Raw genomic sequence first — 17051 nt, forward strand, 5'->3', positions numbered from 1 at the left:
TATGTCGCTGCAAGTTCCCGTCAGGTAGCAGATAGACAGGCATCTGGGCAGGTACCACCAATGTACCGTGGAGTCGATGCGGGACCGAGATGGTAGAGGCATTAGACATTGAATTCTGTGAATGACCAGACTTGACGACTGTTACTGAAGAAAAATGATGGAAAAATAAATCGAACATTTTGAACGTGAAAAAGATAGATTCAAGTAACAGGAACGTCTTCACCAGCCACACTGATGGCGAAGTGGCGGCGCTATCAGACTTAGCTCGGGACTGGCGCTAACAGGAGCCCCAGACTCGACGGTCGAAATACTTTCCACCCCATCAACCAGCGGAACCAAAGGCTGCCCTGGCTGCAAGCTACCCCCAAGGACAGAGAGACTCCAGCACACGTCCACCCGTTCCCCTTCTGGCTTGCATCACGACACGACCTCGAAATCCCACCTCAACCTCATTCAACTCCCTTCCGAGCGTATTGTCCCCCCATCGCACCGCCACGCCGCCCTCCCGATTCCGATTGCGCGACGACCATGTAAATGGTTCCTCCCATTGCATTGCGAACACCCTCATGATTGCTCCATTCCACTGCGACGGGACCGCCCTACCGAGCAGCCATGGACAACAGGGCCCAACGATTCGAGGATGAGAAGCGGCGCATCATCGAGAGCTGCTTCATCAAGAAGGATGTAGACGGATCGTGTGCGTCGAACCCCGATGTCGCTAGAATTTCTCACTCAAAAAAGTCTGCTTCATATGCGTATGGTACTGACCCTTGCTTCCGTCGATAGTGCTCGAGACATACATCACCCACATTCGAATCACCGAGTACTCCTCCCATCCGACCTCTCCTCCACCGCCTCAAGCACGAACACCCGAATCACAGAAACCCCGCGTAATCGTCGTTGCAGTGCGAAAGAGTGGCCGAGTGCGTATGCACAAAACGAAAGAGAACGCCAACGGCTCCTTCTCAATTGGAAAGACATGGAACCTCGACGACCTCTCTGCCATCGAGTCCTTCACGGGGCCGCCGGCTAACCCGACCTTCCGCGAATGGGCTGGTGATACTGGCTTCATCGTCACCATCGGAAAGCCTTACTTCTGGAATGCGCAATCGGATAAGGAAAAGAAGTTCTTCATTGCCAGCCTGGTTAAGATCTATGGCAAATACACGGGAGGCAAGGTCCCTGAGCTATCGGGCTTCGACCAGGCCGAGATGGCCCAGATCCTGAGAAACGAACGACGACCACCCCCTCCCGCACAGGCTGCCTTCCGACCTCCCGCAATGCCCGATGCTGCTTCTAGTCAGACCAGCCTCGGCGCTCCGAATGCGCCCTCCAACTATGGCACTCCCTCGCCTGGCCCCCCAGGCCCTCGCCGACCACCACCTCTCAATGGAATGGCGAATAACTCACCAGCGGGAAGCATGGCATCTTCGTTCTCGCAGGAACCTCCTACGCTGCGAAGATTCGGGAACAAGAGCCAAGAATCTTTCTCGCCTTCCCTGGGAGGCAGGAGCGACGATACGGGAAGCATGCCGCCGCGCTCACGAAATGGCATGCCTGGGCAAGGGGCCTTTGGTAGGTTCGGTGAGCCAGGTCAAGAGCCTGGACTAGGACCACCTCCGCCAATCTCCGAAGAAGGCAGACCGCCAGAGAGGAAGAGGCCACCGATGGACCCGGCAAGGCCCCAGGGACAGGGCTTCAACGACAGAGACCTGGTTCCTGCGCCCTTAGTGAGCCCGGGGATGCGACGAGATCAAGTTGCCCCTCCCCCGAGGAGTACAGCCAGGAAGAACTCTCTTTCGCAGAGGTCAGATGGAGGTTCTTACAGGGACAACCGACCAGTCACACCCCTTACGCCTGGAGACCCGGGTGCACCAGATGTTCCTCTCGCACTCAGAACCCCAACAAGAAATGGGGCAACACCCACAAGACAACCTCCTCCTATTGTCTCTCCGCCGCCTGAAATCCCTGTTCCCCCTGTTCCCCCTGCCCCAGTCTCTCCCATCGTGCAGAGTCCGCCTCCAGCCCCTCCGCCAGCGCCTGTAGCTGCGGTTGAGGAAATCATACCCGAGGAGCCTCCGGCTGTTGAGCCTACCCCTGAGCCTGAGGCTCCCGTGGAACAAGAAGATGAGAGTCGGCCAGGTTTAGGACCGATGATTAAAGCAAAGAAATCCAAGAATGACCTCGCTGGTGTGCTCTGGAAGGCTGCCTCCGCTGCCTCAGCTTTCAAGCCTCGGCCTGGTGGTGCTGGTGAAAGACTTCGACAGCTTGCCACAAAGAGCACTGAACCTGCCGAAGGAATCACAACAGTTTTCCAACCTCCGCCACGGCCTGCCTCCTCTGACGGCCCCAAAGTCACATCCCCAGAACCTGCAGTCGAAGAGACTGCTGCACCTGCGGAGCCTCCCAAGCGCACATCTGGTGTGCCTGAGGTCAAGGTCACTGTGCCTAATTCTAGTCGACCATCAAGCTTGCAGCCCTCGATTCAGGAAGTTATTAGCGTGAAGAAGCCAGAGGAATCCGTAACCAAGGAGGAGAACAGCAAGTCGATAGTTGCCGGTAATGACGCCAAGTATCTTGCATCTCTTGGTATTGACCCCACAGTCTTGGATAACAAGAGCGGCGAATTCACAAAGTGGCTTGACTACTTTGGCTGGGTTCCTGGCGAGCAGATGAGATCTCGTAACGTGGACGAGATGAGGACAGACCTTGAGCGAGAGCTCAACAAAGCCCAAGCCGGCGGCTGGCTAGCCCGGTTCCAGGAAGAGGATGATCGTGTCGAGGCTATCAAACGCGGCATCGATCTGGCAGTCGCTGAGTGTGAAGAAATGGAGAATCTTCTGACGCTGTACAGCGTTGAACTTTCGGTAGGTTGCTTCGTAAACTTTCCGAAACTGTTGCTGACTAGAAATAGACTCTTTCTGATGATATTGCATACATTGAAGCCCAAGGCCAGGGTCTTCAGGTGCAAACTGCTAACCAGAAGCTGCTCAAGAAGGAGCTCGAGTCTCTTCTTGAGACAACTACTATTACTTCTGCTGATCTGAACGCCTTGAGAGCGGCGCCACTGGAAGATCTGAACGGCCTTGAGGACATCGAAATGTCTTTGGTCACTCTCTACAAGGCCATGATCAAGATTGATCCCACATTACTAGGGGGCGAACAACGAAAGAGCGAAGATATCGGCGGAGAAGTTGATCAAGCCGTGGGTCTCGAGAACACCGACTATGGCAAGATGAGAATCGTCCAGGAGAAGAAGGAGATGTACCGACAAGAAAGCGCTGTCTTCTCGCGACGGTTGGTCGGCTACATGGCCCAACAGTTCGATGTGGCCTACAACGAAGTCAACAGAGCGCTTCGCGAAGCTCTTTCAAGAAAGGTGGATTCTCGCCACCACGACACCGGTCGGGACATGTTGTGGAAGTACAGTCCCTTGATCAAATACGCCAAGGACGTCGACCCCGCCAACTGGGATCGCATGATCCAGGTCTACCAAGACAAGAGCCACCCGGTCTATAAGAACGAATTCCGCCAGGTCTTGGAAGCGTGGAAGCGCAATGCGCGCAAGATGACCGCTGACGAGACATCCGAGCTCCTGTTTACATTTGAAGTCGAAAAGCAACAGGAAGGCAGAGCGACCACTGTCAGGAAGCTTACCGTCAAGCGGAGTCAAACATTGGCCAAGAGTCTGCGTTCGCCCATCGATACCAGCAGCAGGACTAACCTGAAAGAGTCGGGCGAGAACCGAAGCCTTCCTTACGAGGTATTTGGGCAGGTACTGGACGACCTTCTGCCGTTAGTTGAGATGGAGCAGAACTTCATCATCGACTTCTTCCACGCCACCACACTGGAGCAATCAGACTTCCCAGACCTGGTCGCAGCCAGCAGGCCGACAGATCGGAGAGGCGGCGACTTGCGTCGCCATCGTTTGATGGAGCCTGACCGCGATCTTGCTCGACGTGTTACTAAGGGTATGGAGGTGATTTTCATCTTCCTCGAGACAGAGATTGCCAAGCTCATTGAATGGGTTGTCCAAGCCGATCCTTTGTAAGTTGACTCCAACTCCATTTCATCGTCATGACATACTGACCAGATGCTTCAGACAAGGTGCTGGTGTCTTGGCCGTTCTCGAGCGGAACCTGTTGGATATCCAACAATCCAATCAAGACTTCCTCAACGCTCTTCTCCAGAAACTCCACGGGATCTTGGAGTCCCGATTTAAGAAATTCGTCGACGAGCAGATCCGCGCCATCGAGGAGACTAAGGTCAAGATTAATAAGCGCAAGGGCGTTATTTCGTTCATCCGTGTCTTCCCTCAGTTCTCCAACGCCGTGGAAAACATTCTCTCGGGTATCGACCCTAACCTAGCCGTGCGCAAGACGGTTGACCGCGAGTACGATCGCATCCTCAAGTCCATGTTCGACTCCCTCAAGATCATTGCCCGCGAGAACCCCGCAGTCAGCGTCGGTGCGGCAGGTGCGGATCCAGAAGACAAGGAGGCTCTCAACTTCCACATTCTGCTCATCGAAAATATGAACCACTTCCTCGAGGAGATCAACACGCACGGCCTCAATGTCCTCGAAGACTGGCGTGAGGCTGCGACAGGCGAGATGAATGAGCACATGAACCTGTACCTGAACGCTGTGATGCGCCGCCCCCTCGGCAAGCTTCTCGAGTACGTCGAGAACATCGAGGGCCAACTGCAGTCGGGCAAGCCCGGCTCGAGCATCGCTTCGCAGCCATCCAATTCCAAGTCCACCTTCCACAAGGTCTTGGCAACGTACGACTCGCGCGAGGTCCGCAAGGGTATCGAGACGTTGCGCAAGCGCGTCGAGAAGCACTTTGGCGACGCGGACGACCCTGCTCTCAGCCAGAAGCTTGTGATCAAGGTGCTCCGCGAGTGCGAACGCTTCTACGGCGAAGTGGAGCTGCGCATTAGCCGCATCACCGCCGACGTCTACAGCGGAGACGTCCTCTTCGAGTGGCCCCGCGCCGAGGTTAAGTCTGGCTTCCGCTAGAGGCATATGCTGCTTGGCCTGAGAGCTGGGACCTATTGATTTGATTCCGATGATGCTGCCATAAGAAAGCAAGCCAATCGCAGCATCAACTTTTGTCGAATTGACTTTTTTCTCCCAAGAACCCCCCCGTTCTATTTAGGTTGCTTCCTAACACGACTAAGGGAAGCATTGCATTGCGGAAGGACGACCGGGTTTGTGTCAAGTGTGCCCGCAACTGCTTACTCTGGCTTCTATTTTCCCTTCTCAAGATACCTTTCTACGAGCAAGAGAAGATGAGAAAATTTGGGGACCAGAGAGAAGGGGAGGATAATGGTGGTGGTGGGGAGGGTGAACATGTTGTTTTTTTGTCATGTTTTTTCTATAGGCGGCAGAAGGGCAAGGGATATCTTTGGAGGCGACGTTTTTTGAAGGCCACTTGATCCGAGAGGGAGGGATCTTCGGTATCCATGGATGGGTATGGACAACAAAACCTTTGTATTGCGCGCAAATAGGAGAGGGGACATTAGATTCCTGTGATGAAATGAGAGACCTTTACGCCGTGTAACCTCATTCTCTGATGAACACCTCTTGGTTCCTCGTGTCGGCCAAGTTGATAGCCTGTGCAACGCACGGCGGGAACAGCATGATCACGTTTCACTGACACAAGAGGCACGACAATGTTGTCACAAATCAATTTTGACCATTCTATCAACGGGATCCCCTTGGCACATCACAAACCAGCAGGCTTTAGACGGGTCTGGTCATGGACCCTAGAAACAGTACCGAAACAAGAGAGAAATGCCTCGAGGCCATAGCAGGAAGGCAAGCCGAAAAGCACGTCTGACGCCTAACGAACCTGCCATGCAAAGTCGGGTGGAGGGGCTTCGCTTCGATGTGTGTTGTTACCCTCGCCCTTCAATCCACCTCACCCAAAACTGGTGTTCCCTGACCCAGACCGTTTCCATCCATAAAATCTTTATTGTTGAAAGAATACCATCGCCCGATGTGCAATGCTTGTTCACGTATTTCATACCACAGTCATGTAAAGGTGGCGACATTCGCTGAGATGGCCAACTCGGCCATCTGGTTCGCTATCTGTTTTTTTCTGTTTTGGGTTTCCTGGAATTCGCTGAGTCGGTGACAGAGACAGCGTCTATGACAGGTGGAAAGCTCCCTGGCCTTCCTTGATGGCAGTAGAGAGCTGTTTGCGCATGGCTTCGATGCTGGTGTAGTCGGGTAGTTTGAGGTAGTTCACACACGTCATGACACTGGGGAGATAATCGTCAGACGTGTAGGGGTGTTCACTTGGCTTGCAGACGACCGTGAACATGGGCGTCAAGCTCTTGAATCCTGTCGTTTATGTTAGTCTTGGCTACTTGGGACAAGTCGATGAACGAGAGAGAGACGTACCCCCTATGGGGAGCTTGGGGCTGCCCGTGGTGAATTGCAGGAAATCGCGGCGCTCAGGAGCCGATAGCTCGCTCATCGTCTGCAACAAGTTCTTGACGGTCTTGCTGTCCATGTTGTAGCCGTGGTCCGCCTTGATCGAATCCATGAGTGCTAGCGAGGATGTCAGTATATCATTAGCCGGACGGGCAAGGAAGCACTTACTTTCGAGAGACCAGTCCTCGTCAACCCGGCCAAACAAAGTTACCAGCTCGTCGGGAGTGAATGCGCTTAACGCAGAGTAGGGGAAGACTTGAGAGAAACCGGTGCGGAAAGCGTCTACCTGGCGGCGAACACCAGTGCCCAAGGTCATGTCAATGACGCGCTCAAGGTACGAGTCCACGTTGTCAATGGTGACCCGAATTTGTCCACCGTTAGAGACCAGTTCGATCTCTGGAAAACCAGGAAGCGTGAAATCCAGGCACAGGTCGTCCAACTTGACACCGTCGATAACAATATCCTCTGTATCGGTAACCTTTTGAGCAGGCGTTCGTGAAGGGTCTTCGTCAATTTCCTTCTTGGCCACGGCGAACTTCTTAATGGTCTTCAGAGACCTGGCCAAGCCGGGATCGACGACCTTAACTGCGCCGAGTGATGGCTTCACGCCAGGTGCCGATGAACCATCTCCAATGCGGAAGAAGGTGGGGTTGAAGTTCAGATCAATGATGCGAGAATCGATCATTGAGCGAGCAACAAACTTGCCGAGGGTTTTGAACAGTTGCAGGATACGTTCCCCATTGGGCGCAATGGCTTCATCGTCGCTGAGCGGCCGAGGGAAAAGTCCACTCGCTCCAGAGATGTACTCTTCCGAGTCGTTCGAATCCATCTCTCTCCATAGCTTGAGCTTTTTCTTGGAGAACTCTCTCGACACCGTTGAGTAGAACTCAAGTGTCGGACCCAAACCGGTTCCGACTTCCTCAAAGTATTCAACCTCGAGAATGCTCTGAGACGCGCCGTACAGCTCCATTACTTTCAGGGCCGACTCCAAGATCTTCGATCTGGAAATGCGAACCTTCTGGCGCTGCAAACGACCCAAGAATGGTCTGTCGTCGCGGCGGTCGCGACGCGAGTCGTCCGCAGAGTGTGCGTTCTGCCAGCGAGTCATCGAGCGCGCATAACCAAATGAGGTCGACTGCAAGAACAAGTGCCTGGTCTCAAAGGGGAAGAGGAAAGGGTACAGTCGTGCAAGGTCTTCTACCCAACTTGGGAGGCAATTGCTCGCGACGATCAAAGGCTCTTCAAGCTGTCTATTGAGCTTCGCCGTCAATTTGGTGTTGACGAACTGTGATAGGGGCTCGACATTCAGACGAACAGCATCTTTTTCGCTGTTCTCAACCATGACATCTTCGATATTGGCGTTCAAGTCGTGAAGGATGTTGAGGAGGCGAAGGATAGAGGCTGTCGAAGGGTGCTTGGCGAGGGATGCCGGAACGTTTCCTTCGCCATTCTCCTCCGTAGGGGCCTGAGCATTGGAACTGAACGAAAGGGTTTCCGCGGGGGGCGGACCAGGGGCACGTCGGAACTTGATCGGGTGCACTGCAGACCAGACACTTCGGCTAAAGTGCTCATCAGAGTTGGCGGCCGAGGTGTGGACGGCACGGTAAATTGTAGTCTCGCTCGTAATCACCTTGTTGTCGAGAGTGAACTGGATATGCCAGTCCTGTGGCACCGCTTGAATGGCTGCAGCGTAAGACATCGGCCTCGATGAGGCTGCCGGCGTGGGAGTGCTTTGTGCCGCAGGAGGGGGCGGAAGAGCACTAGAACGAGTAGGCAGAGAATTCTGCGATGGCGTGGGCACTCTGGTCCCGTCATCCTTCCGCGCGGTGACCTTTCCACCCGCAGCGATTTCCATGTTGACAGCGCCAGGCTCGGGGCCGGGAGATTCGCTCATATCCTCATCCAAGTCACCTACAATAGCATCCAATGCACTGCTTCCGCCAATCTCTTCGTCGTCGGACAGATGCTTCTCGTCTGCACACTCGAGGGCATTCTCCAGGTCGTCTTCTTCAGGAGGTGGTCTGGACGGCGCTGGGCTATCTGCGGCCGACGCCGCGCTACGACGGGTAGATCTCCTCAAAACGCCCTTGTCTCTGGTGCTGGAAGAAGTATCGGGAGTGGCCGCACTCTCCGACTGAGGTGTTGACTTCGACTTCGTCTTGCGGAGAGAACGCGAGCCGCTGGGCGTAGGCACGCTGGGCGGTGGTGGGATCGGACTTGACCCAGACGCTGCCGATGCGCGCTCCGTAAGTCTAGCTGCCGCATGACTGAGTGGCAAACCAGCAGAGCCTGCCAACGACGCGAGGGCCCTCGAGAGGTTGTCGGTCCGCCTTGAGGAGCCACGTGGCCGTTCCGAAAGACTGATTCTGGGTCTCAGGTAGTCATCGAGAGACTTGAAAGTCGCGATGGCGTGAATTGAAACCATTATGTTTCTATAGGACTTGGGTATAGACTCGTCATCAGCCACAAGTCTGAGCCGAATCTGCTTCGCGAGCATGGACGCAGCACTACTGCGATTGCCATCAAAGGTATTTTGGTGGACAGTGATGACCTCGAAATGCTCAGATCTACTAAGCAGATCTTGAAGTTTGTGAACCATGACACTGAAGGGAGTTGCAGGTGAATCGGCAGTGGCGGTCTTGGGCTTGGACTTGACGCTGTAGCCCATGAAGACCTGCAAGAAGTCCGCCTGGGCAGTGCGGGCTAAATCCTCATCGGGATTGCTGAAAACTTCCAAAAGCACTCTTACGAGTCCAGAAGCCAGAAGCTCTGCGCTGGTGACACTTTCGAGGACGTCGGCGTCAAAGGACGAGGCCAGCTTCTTGAACAACTCTATGCCGTTTTCAGGCGAAAGATTACCTGCCGACCTGTTGAGGTAGAAGGCTTCAATTTCCCCAGCAAGATCTGATAGATTGGTGAGAATCCCAGTCGCCTTCTTCTTCATGGCCTTGCCGTGCTTCTCGGTCTCGTGACTCTCCAAGAACTTCTTGGCCACCTCGCGAATCCTGCTTCGCATCGATGGAACGTCTGACAGAAAGTGTTGAGGCGGCCCGTCGAGCGACATTGTTGAGCCGCGTGAGCTAACCGGCGACCCAGAAATGTCGTCTGGATGAGGCTCGTTCTCATTGTCCTCTTCATTTTCCTCGTCATCCGACTCTTCGTGTTCTTCATCGTCTTCAGACTCTTCATTGTCTGAATATTGATCACCAGAATCTGCTGCGGCCTGCTGCTCTGTGTTGTGGGACTCCTGTGAGTCGACCGGCTCTGGCGCTGGGGGCGGCGTGTGCTCCTCAATGGCCAAATTGGTGATTTCCGAAATCACACCTTCACGGTAGAGCTGATACCGGTAAACATCTTCCAAGCGACTGAGAAGGAGTTCTGTGGCTTGAAGTGCCAGCATAACCAGTGAGGGATGGTCCTGTTGAGACAGGATCGAAGCCAGGAAGGAAGCATAAGACACTGTCTTCAGCGCTTCGCTAAGGATCTCCTCGTCGAGGTTTGAAAGCATCTTTAGCTGGGCTGTGAGAACCTTTTGACGAACGTTGAGGTTGACCGTGCTCGAAAAAGCGTCGGTCAAGGTCGGGAAAAGAATAAGAGCAAAGCGGCGAACTTCGGACTTGCAGCTGTCGAGCAGTTCGATTCTCTTATCGTTTGGTGACTTGCGCGTCTTCCCAGCTGCCGTGGAGGAAGGAGTGATGGGTTCTGTCAAGTTCATCTCCACGAAGTCGCCATATGAAGGGTCAGCGTTGCGAGGCAGGCTAGGTAGCAGCTCGCAAATGACATTGAGCGTCTCGATAATCTGCTCCTTTGGTCGATGGATTAAGGCCTGCATGATGACAACACTGTCCAACTTGGAGGCAACGTCTTCTGTACCGCTGGGCGGAGAAACACCGGTAAGAATTTGATACAGTGTCTCCACGATGTTGAGCTTGAACAAGTCCGCCGAAAGTTGAGGGCTAGCACGAGCCGTAAAGGCCAGCACTCGCAGGAATTGCGTGTGGATATCAGCGCCAATGAGATTAGTGGTGCCAGGCACAAGCAGCCTCAACACAGCCTTCAACAGGTCGACACTGACGAGTTCTTCCAGCTTTGCAGACTGGTACTTGAAGCTCTCCACAATGCCAGAGACACAGATCGAAGCCTTTTCGACCACTCGCTGGTCGCTGCTGCCCAAGACATTGAGAAGTGTGGGCATGACATCTCGAATGACCGGGAAGGAATCCTCAGGAATGTTTCGACAGCAATTTGCAGCGGTAGTGACGGCTGTTCTTTGTGTGCTTGTTGCGAAGAAATCCAAGTAAGATAAGCAGGCGGTCAAGCCACCTTCTCGGACAATGCTGGACGGATACTCTGCAGAGATCTTTTCGAGGGTGCTCAGGGCTTGCTCGGCAAGGTCGATGAAGGAAATCTCGAGCAGCTTTTGGCAGAGCACAGGGACAGCCCCTCCGTAAACAACGTTGGCCACACTGGCGGGCAATGCCTCCATCAAATTTGCCAGGCAACGGCAGGCGAGCAGCATGAGTTCGGGATTCTCTTCGCCCGTAATCTCGTTGGGTTGCATCAGAGTCACCAATTCCTTGACGAAGGCATCAGGTGAAAAGTGACCTGACAAGTTATCCTCGTTGGAAACCAACAAGATTTCAGACAGCTCTTGCAGGGCGATCAGCTGCACTGATGGGTCATCTTTTTGACGCAGACTGTTGAGAAGATCTCGCAGGCGGGACGAAATACCCGTCATCATGCCTGTCAAGGCCCGCAAGGTACTTGACAAGCCACCGGGACCTCCAGGACCTCCGAATCCCCCAAAGGGATCATCGTCTACGTCGTCATCGTATCGCTGACCCTCGTCGTCGTCATCGTTTTCGTCACTATCATCGTCGTCTTGATGTTCGGGAGGAGGCGGTGGGGGCGGGAGAGGAAGAGACTCTTTTTCAGTATCATCTGTGCCCGTCATTGCGGTGTCGGGATCCGCATTGTTTGCGGCATTCCGTTTCGTCTTGCGGGAGGAGCTGGATGTGTTGGCGGAAGGATCTGCTTATGCCGAATCAGTATCATGCTTCAGAGTGTCAAACTAGAGGCAACTGGGGGTTACCTAGGGTGCCGGTGGCAGTCCTCTTGCTTCGGCTGCTACTGGATTTGCGGCTTGAAGATGCCGAGGGTGCGGTGTTCTCTGATGCGTTCGCAGGATCGGCGGAAATGCTAACAAGCACAGTCAGCTTTGAAGAATGTACAGCTCCGGCTCATGGGATTCCTTACTCTGGGCTCGACATGGCGACGGTAGATTTGCCCTTTCTCTTGGAGCGAGGCGGGACAGTCGGTTGAGTAGGGAGCTGAGGCGGTGGAACAGCTTCGGCTACCTTTTGACGCTTTGATCGCCTGGAGGAAGCTGATGCAGACTGCTGTGGTCCAGGAGTAGGGCTGGTAGCTTGTGTTGAAGCCTTTCGTTTCCGCGAGGCTGAGGTGGGAGGGTTTGGAGGACTGGAGCTCGGTGGTGCAGGGGCGGCCGCTGCGGGATCGGCGCTTGCAGCGGGTTGTGTCGATGAAGCCGCGAGACTCGCCGCTTGCCGGGCAGAAGATCTGGTAATTCTGGGAGACATGAGTGACTGGTTCTTAGGAGGCATGCCGACCGAAGAACGGAAGGCGAGAAAACGAAGGTAAGGATCAAGTCAAATGTGCCGAGGCCAAGATGTCGGTGGCCTCGTGTGTGTCCGCAACGAACGTCAGATGTGTGTGTGGTGTGTGTGGTGTGTGACGGTGTAGTGGATGTGGATGTACAGTGTACTAGACACAACGAGAAAGGTAAAGCATGCAATGAATTGCTGGGGTGGTGGAGGGAGGGGTCTGCTAGCACTGGCTCGAAGCTGACCAAGCGGCAGGGACGAGAGTAAGGAAATGAAGGAGAAAAAAGGTATCGGGTCGAGGAAGAAGAAGTGTCGAGGAGATAATAATCAAGACTCGATGAAGAGAGGATGAAGGAGCGGTGCGATGCAGCCGTGTTTCAATGGTTGGGAAGCAGGCGTCTCTCTGTGTCTTTTTTTTTTTCCTGAGGTGCTCTAGAGGTACGGTGCGGTGGTGCCTGGCAGGGTGTGTGCGGTTGCGGTGTAGTGAGGTAGGGCGGTAGGTATAGTGACCAGACCCGCTTAAGTTCGAGATCCCGCCGTTCGGGTACCAAAGGTGAGGTAGCTTCAGGCAGAGGAAGAGGAGAACGAAGGTGAGGCGGGTCCTGAAGTCGAAAAAGGGCCCTTTTTCGTGCCTTTCTTGGACTTCGAGGATCAAGAGAGACAAGCGAAGGAGATGAAGGTGAAAGAAGCAGCAGCGAGGCAGAGGTAGGTAGACGTAGACCAGACCGAGAGAAGGCGGCAGGCAGGCAGGCACGAGACAGGTTGGCTGTCGCCGGCAACTACCCCACGGTACCTGGACGTTGTTCCTGCTGCTCCTGCCTCTCTGCCTCCTCGCCTCTGCTCCTTCTCTTGCTCTCTCTCACAGGAATATTCTGCGTACCTGTCACCCGACGTTGATTCTTGCTGCTTTCTCTTCTCTTGTATGTCCTCTTCTTCCTCTTGTTCTCGTTCCTCTTCACTCTCGAGTCTCTGTGTCTCGCTCTCATACACACGAACCACACACACGCACGCTCTGCCTCTTTCGACTCTCTCTTTTGTCTCCGCAGAGCATAAAACAGTGTATTGGGGTTCGAAACGAAACACGACAAATACGGGTGAAAAGACAACCACCTACCGCTGGGAAGACGAGGTCGAAGCTAGGGTGGGCGAGCCCGAACCGGAAGACGATGTCGTCGGCGTAGACGGGAGGCGCGCGGGGGGATCGTGGTCGACTACCGATCTGGAGCGCTGGTTTGCAGAGGCGATTCGTTCTGCCATGGATTACGCCATGAGGCAGGACAGCTCGAGGGTTGCTGGCGATTAGGCGTTGTGGTGTCTTGATGTTATCAGCGCCGTCGGGAAATTGCCAAAAGATACGATGGCGTTGCGAGGTTGGTCCGAATCAACGGATCAGACAAGACGATCTCGTTGCGTTGAAAGTCATCGATATTGATGGCCTGATCTATCCTTTGAATCGCTTATCGTCGTATCGTTATCGTCGTCGTCGTCGTTGTCGTCGCAGGAGAACAGATTCGATGGCGATGTTGAAGGTTGGGGAGATGTATGGATGGGGTTTGGAACCAGACGAGGTTATGCAGCGCCAAAGCAGCACGGGAGAGGAAGAAGGTGTCGGGTCTGACTGATGGATGCCCTGGGCCGTGGCCGGCGAACGGGACAGACACACCACCCGTTGCTGCTAACAGTTTAACAAGCACCACGCCGCACGCCGCACGCCACACGCACCACCACCACCACGCACAACACACACATGCTCCAAGCGGCTCTGATATCGCTGTTCCAGTCCACTTTTTGCTCCAAACGTAGCCACTGGGGGATACGGAGTATTGGGCCCGCCAACTCAACATGAGCAGCCACGAGGGGGGAATCCCTGCGGTAAGGCCCATGCTTATGATGCTGCGGATACAGACGTAGGTATAGCGTTCCCCATTCTCGATACCTTACCTGTGATACTGATCATTACGGGCAGAACTATGCCATGGAACGGTCCCTCTCCTGTCACGTCTACCGTCTGGCTCCGTCCCAACCTCGAACCGCGCCAACGCCAACGCCAACCATGGACGTGCCGTCGTCCGTCACCCGTCACAAGCCTCCCTATTCCATCCCAGCCTACTAGGTGTTGTCTTCAAATGCTCAGTCCGTACAGCGTCACTGTAGTAGTGTCTGACCGTGCTGGAACAACGTTTGGCACCTCGACCCCGCCCTACCATCACTGTCTATCCCCAGTCTCTCAGGTGCTGACCTTGCACTAAGGTACTTACAGCCAAAACAGTTTCCCATCGCATTAAAGCCGCTTGTCATTACGGAGCCATGTTTCCGTTTACGCATCCACACCTTGCCCAGTGCGCTCCAGATTCTGACGGAGCTGATTCAAGGTTGGGTGGGGAGACGGCATTCCTACCTTTTCTTGCGCCATCAGGGTCGACCAATACTCCAATTTCTAAGCAGCCGAGTCAAACGAGTCAACAAAAACACCTCACGGAATTTCGATAACATGCAATATAGGCTTTTCTCGCATCCACAGCGCTGGAGATTCCGCATTAATCACTTCTTCTCTAGCCAAGTAGGTATCATGCAGGACCCGCTCGTCTATGCCTTCAAGCTATCCTTGCCTCCCTCGAATTCACCAAACTCGTACTCATCCGGGTACTTGTCTAGGTGCTCACGTAGCTGTGCCATTTGCTGCTTCAGATCCGGCGTCAGTTCCTCATAAACGTCTTCGAACATGCCTCGGATTGGCGGCTTCTTCTCCATCTCGGCCTCTTTGAACGCCTTCAGCACCTCCCTTCTAGTCGAGTCTCTGCACTCCTTTTCCTTGGCCTCATCCCACATGCCTTTGGCCTCCATGTACTTGCGCAGACGCGTAATGGGGTTGTCCCGCCTCTTCCAGTCCTCAACCTCGACTCTAGCACGGTAGGCAAACGAGTCATCCGACGTGCTGTGGTGGCTCACCCTGTAAGTCATGGCCTCGATCAAGACGGGGCGGCCCCCATTCTCGAGCGCCATTTCACGGGCCCTCTTCGTAGCCTCTCTGACAGCCCAGATATCGTTACCATCTACTCTGATGGTGTCGATGCCGTACCCCAGGCCACGGCTGGCGATTCCGTCACCTCTGTACTGTTCTAATGTCGGCGTGGAGATAGCATAGCCGTTGTTTCGGCAGATGAAGATTACAGGACATGACCTTGTAGCCGCGATGTTGAGGGCGGCATGAAAGTCTCCCTCACTCGCCGCACCCTCGCCAAAGTAGGCTGCAACGACTCTCGGGGGTATCGACTGATCTTGCATCCGCTGCATCTTCAAAGCGTATGCTGCTCCTGAAGCTTGCGGAAGCTGCGTTGCCAACGGCGACGAGATAGTATGCTGTACGAGCAACGTGTTAGCCTATGCACCCTCCAATGCCCTCCAGAGGTGCCGTCTCGGTCATGGGAACCTACAATATTCAGCTCCTTGCTACCATAGTGCACCGGCATGTTCCTCCCCCTACCGGGATCTTTCGAATTGGCAAAGAGCTGGTTCATGAAATCCGCCGTTGTGAAGCCCCGCTGCTTGAATACTCCCTGCTCGCGGTACTGGCAGAAGATGACATCCTCGGGCGTCAGCACACTCGCGGAGCCGACGCTCAGCGCCTCTTCGCCCGCCGAGACCATATAGAAGCTCAGCCTGCCCTGGCGCTGGGCGTCGAACATGATTAGGTCCATGACGGAGATGAAGACCATGTCCTTGTAGAGCTTGACGATCTGCGCCTCGTCGAGGTCCGGGACGAAGGCGTCGTCAACAATGGCGCCGTTTTGGTCCACGACGCGGTAGGTCGGCACGGCGGGGTAGTCACCCGGCGTCTCGAACTTGAGGCTGCTCGTGAAGGCGCTCTTTACGGCGCCGGGGAAGGAGACGTGATTCGCGTTTGGCCTTTGGGAAAGGCTACTTGCTGCTCGTCTGGTTTGAGATGTTGCTGCTGCCGCCGCTGCTCCTGCTGTCGGTGTTGATGTCGTCTTTGGAAGACCGCTTCCGGCTCGGGGGAGGGCCAGCCCGCCGAGGGGTGCCCGTCGAAGTATCTTGGAGGTCCTCATCTCTGCTTCTTTTCCTTCTTTGATCTTTTCTTTAAAGAAAGTCAATTGATTGAAAGGAGATGATCACAAAGCCTTGCTTAATTACACGAGAATTTCAGAGACGAAAGGGAAAGGAGTTGAGAGGGCCAGAGTGCCAAAGGGACTGAGGGAGAATGCCGAGACAGCAGCTATCCCGAGGAAGACCGTCTATCGTCGGCCGAAGTTGCGACGTCATGGCTGAGCCGATGTAAGCCGGTACCGATAAGGTAAGTTAGCAGTGGTGACTTCCCCCAAACCCCCCTGAAAGCCGTTACTGAGCTTTCCATCCTTTCCCCGCGCCCCGCGTGTATTCCTATCGATAAGAGAAACCGAACCTTGGACAGGGGTGCTTGTGTCTTGGGACCATGACCGAGCAGCCAGCCCATCGACAAGGTTATGGTTTGCTCCGTGCTGGCGTCTAGGGACTGTTTTGTTCCCCCGTAACCGAATCAGAAGCCAACCTGTGACTTTTATTTCTCTCGCGACGGTTTAATACCGCATGAATTTATGGACCGATTTGATGTATTACCGGTGAGCTTTTTTCTCTCTCCCTTATCATGGCTGTAAATTACGGTCTCTACGTTGACTTTATCTAACAATGTAGATAAAGTCAGTACTAGACGAATCCATGTTTATGGACGGTGGTTTGCCTGTGCTAACCGATGTTTGGCGAGAAAGTTATCGATGACTGATTTACACAATACAGCGCCTTCGTATATGTGTATTGAGGGTTTTGGTTACTCCGCGCTGATCTGAAATACCAAGTCATGGTTATCTAATGCGACAACACTTCCCAAGAGCCTTGATCAAGTAAGTCTCGTTCTTGAAGTGCGGGTTCCCTCTTGAGTTGGAAAGAGCTAACTAACGCCGGGTCTCTAAGCCGATTCTAACCTCATCAATTCAAT

The 17051-nt window shown here is 54.2% G+C and overlaps 6 protein-coding genes across 6 annotated transcripts; 3 read left to right on the plus strand and 3 right to left on the minus strand.

The window, feature by feature from the left end:
- Positions 1-612: 612 nt before the first annotated feature.
- CLUP02_00283 (exocyst complex component Sec3) lies at positions 613-5018 on the plus strand (the record flags this gene model as incomplete). The annotated part of the gene is made up of 4 exons (XM_049279335.1): positions 613-697; positions 787-2867; positions 2915-4047; positions 4103-5018. 4 exons carry the CDS (start codon positions 613-615, stop codon positions 5016-5018), a joined length of 4215 nt encoding a protein of 1404 aa, XP_049135292.1.
- Positions 5019-5520: 502 nt separating this feature from the next.
- Positions 5521-6055, minus strand: CLUP02_00284 (uncharacterized protein; the record flags this gene model as incomplete). Its single annotated transcript, XM_049279336.1, has 3 exons — positions 5521-5654; positions 5736-5844; positions 5927-6055. 3 exons carry the CDS (start codon positions 6053-6055, stop codon positions 5521-5523), a joined length of 372 nt encoding a protein of 123 aa, XP_049135293.1.
- Positions 6056-6150: 95 nt separating this feature from the next.
- Positions 6151-12061, minus strand: CLUP02_00285 (HECT-domain-containing protein; the record flags this gene model as incomplete). Its single annotated transcript, XM_049279337.1, has 5 exons — positions 6151-6347; positions 6408-6557; positions 6609-11471; positions 11533-11639; positions 11697-12061. The coding sequence occupies 5 exons, from the start codon at positions 12059-12061 to the stop codon at positions 6151-6153; spliced, it is 5682 nt and encodes a 1893-aa protein (XP_049135294.1).
- A 65-nt stretch (positions 12062-12126) lies between these two features.
- On the plus strand, positions 12127-13242 carry CLUP02_00286 (uncharacterized protein; the record flags this gene model as incomplete). Its single annotated transcript, XM_049279338.1, has 2 exons — positions 12127-12168; positions 13108-13242. 2 exons carry the CDS (start codon positions 12127-12129, stop codon positions 13240-13242), a joined length of 177 nt encoding a protein of 58 aa, XP_049135295.1.
- A 789-nt stretch (positions 13243-14031) lies between these two features.
- Positions 14032-14551, plus strand: CLUP02_00287 (uncharacterized protein; the record flags this gene model as incomplete). The annotated part of the gene is made up of 2 exons (XM_049279339.1): positions 14032-14292; positions 14402-14551. The coding sequence occupies 2 exons, from the start codon at positions 14032-14034 to the stop codon at positions 14549-14551; spliced, it is 411 nt and encodes a 136-aa protein (XP_049135296.1).
- A 96-nt stretch (positions 14552-14647) lies between these two features.
- Positions 14648-16128, minus strand: CLUP02_00288 (dehydrogenase E1 component; the record flags this gene model as incomplete). Its single annotated transcript, XM_049279340.1, has 2 exons — positions 14648-15421; positions 15496-16128. 2 exons carry the CDS (start codon positions 16126-16128, stop codon positions 14648-14650), a joined length of 1407 nt encoding a protein of 468 aa, XP_049135297.1.
- Positions 16129-17051: the final 923 nt, after the last annotated feature.

Source organism: Colletotrichum lupini, chromosome 1 (genome assembly GCF_023278565.1).
Source record: "Colletotrichum lupini chromosome 1, complete sequence".
NCBI lineage: Eukaryota > Fungi > Ascomycota > Sordariomycetes > Glomerellales > Glomerellaceae > Colletotrichum > Colletotrichum lupini.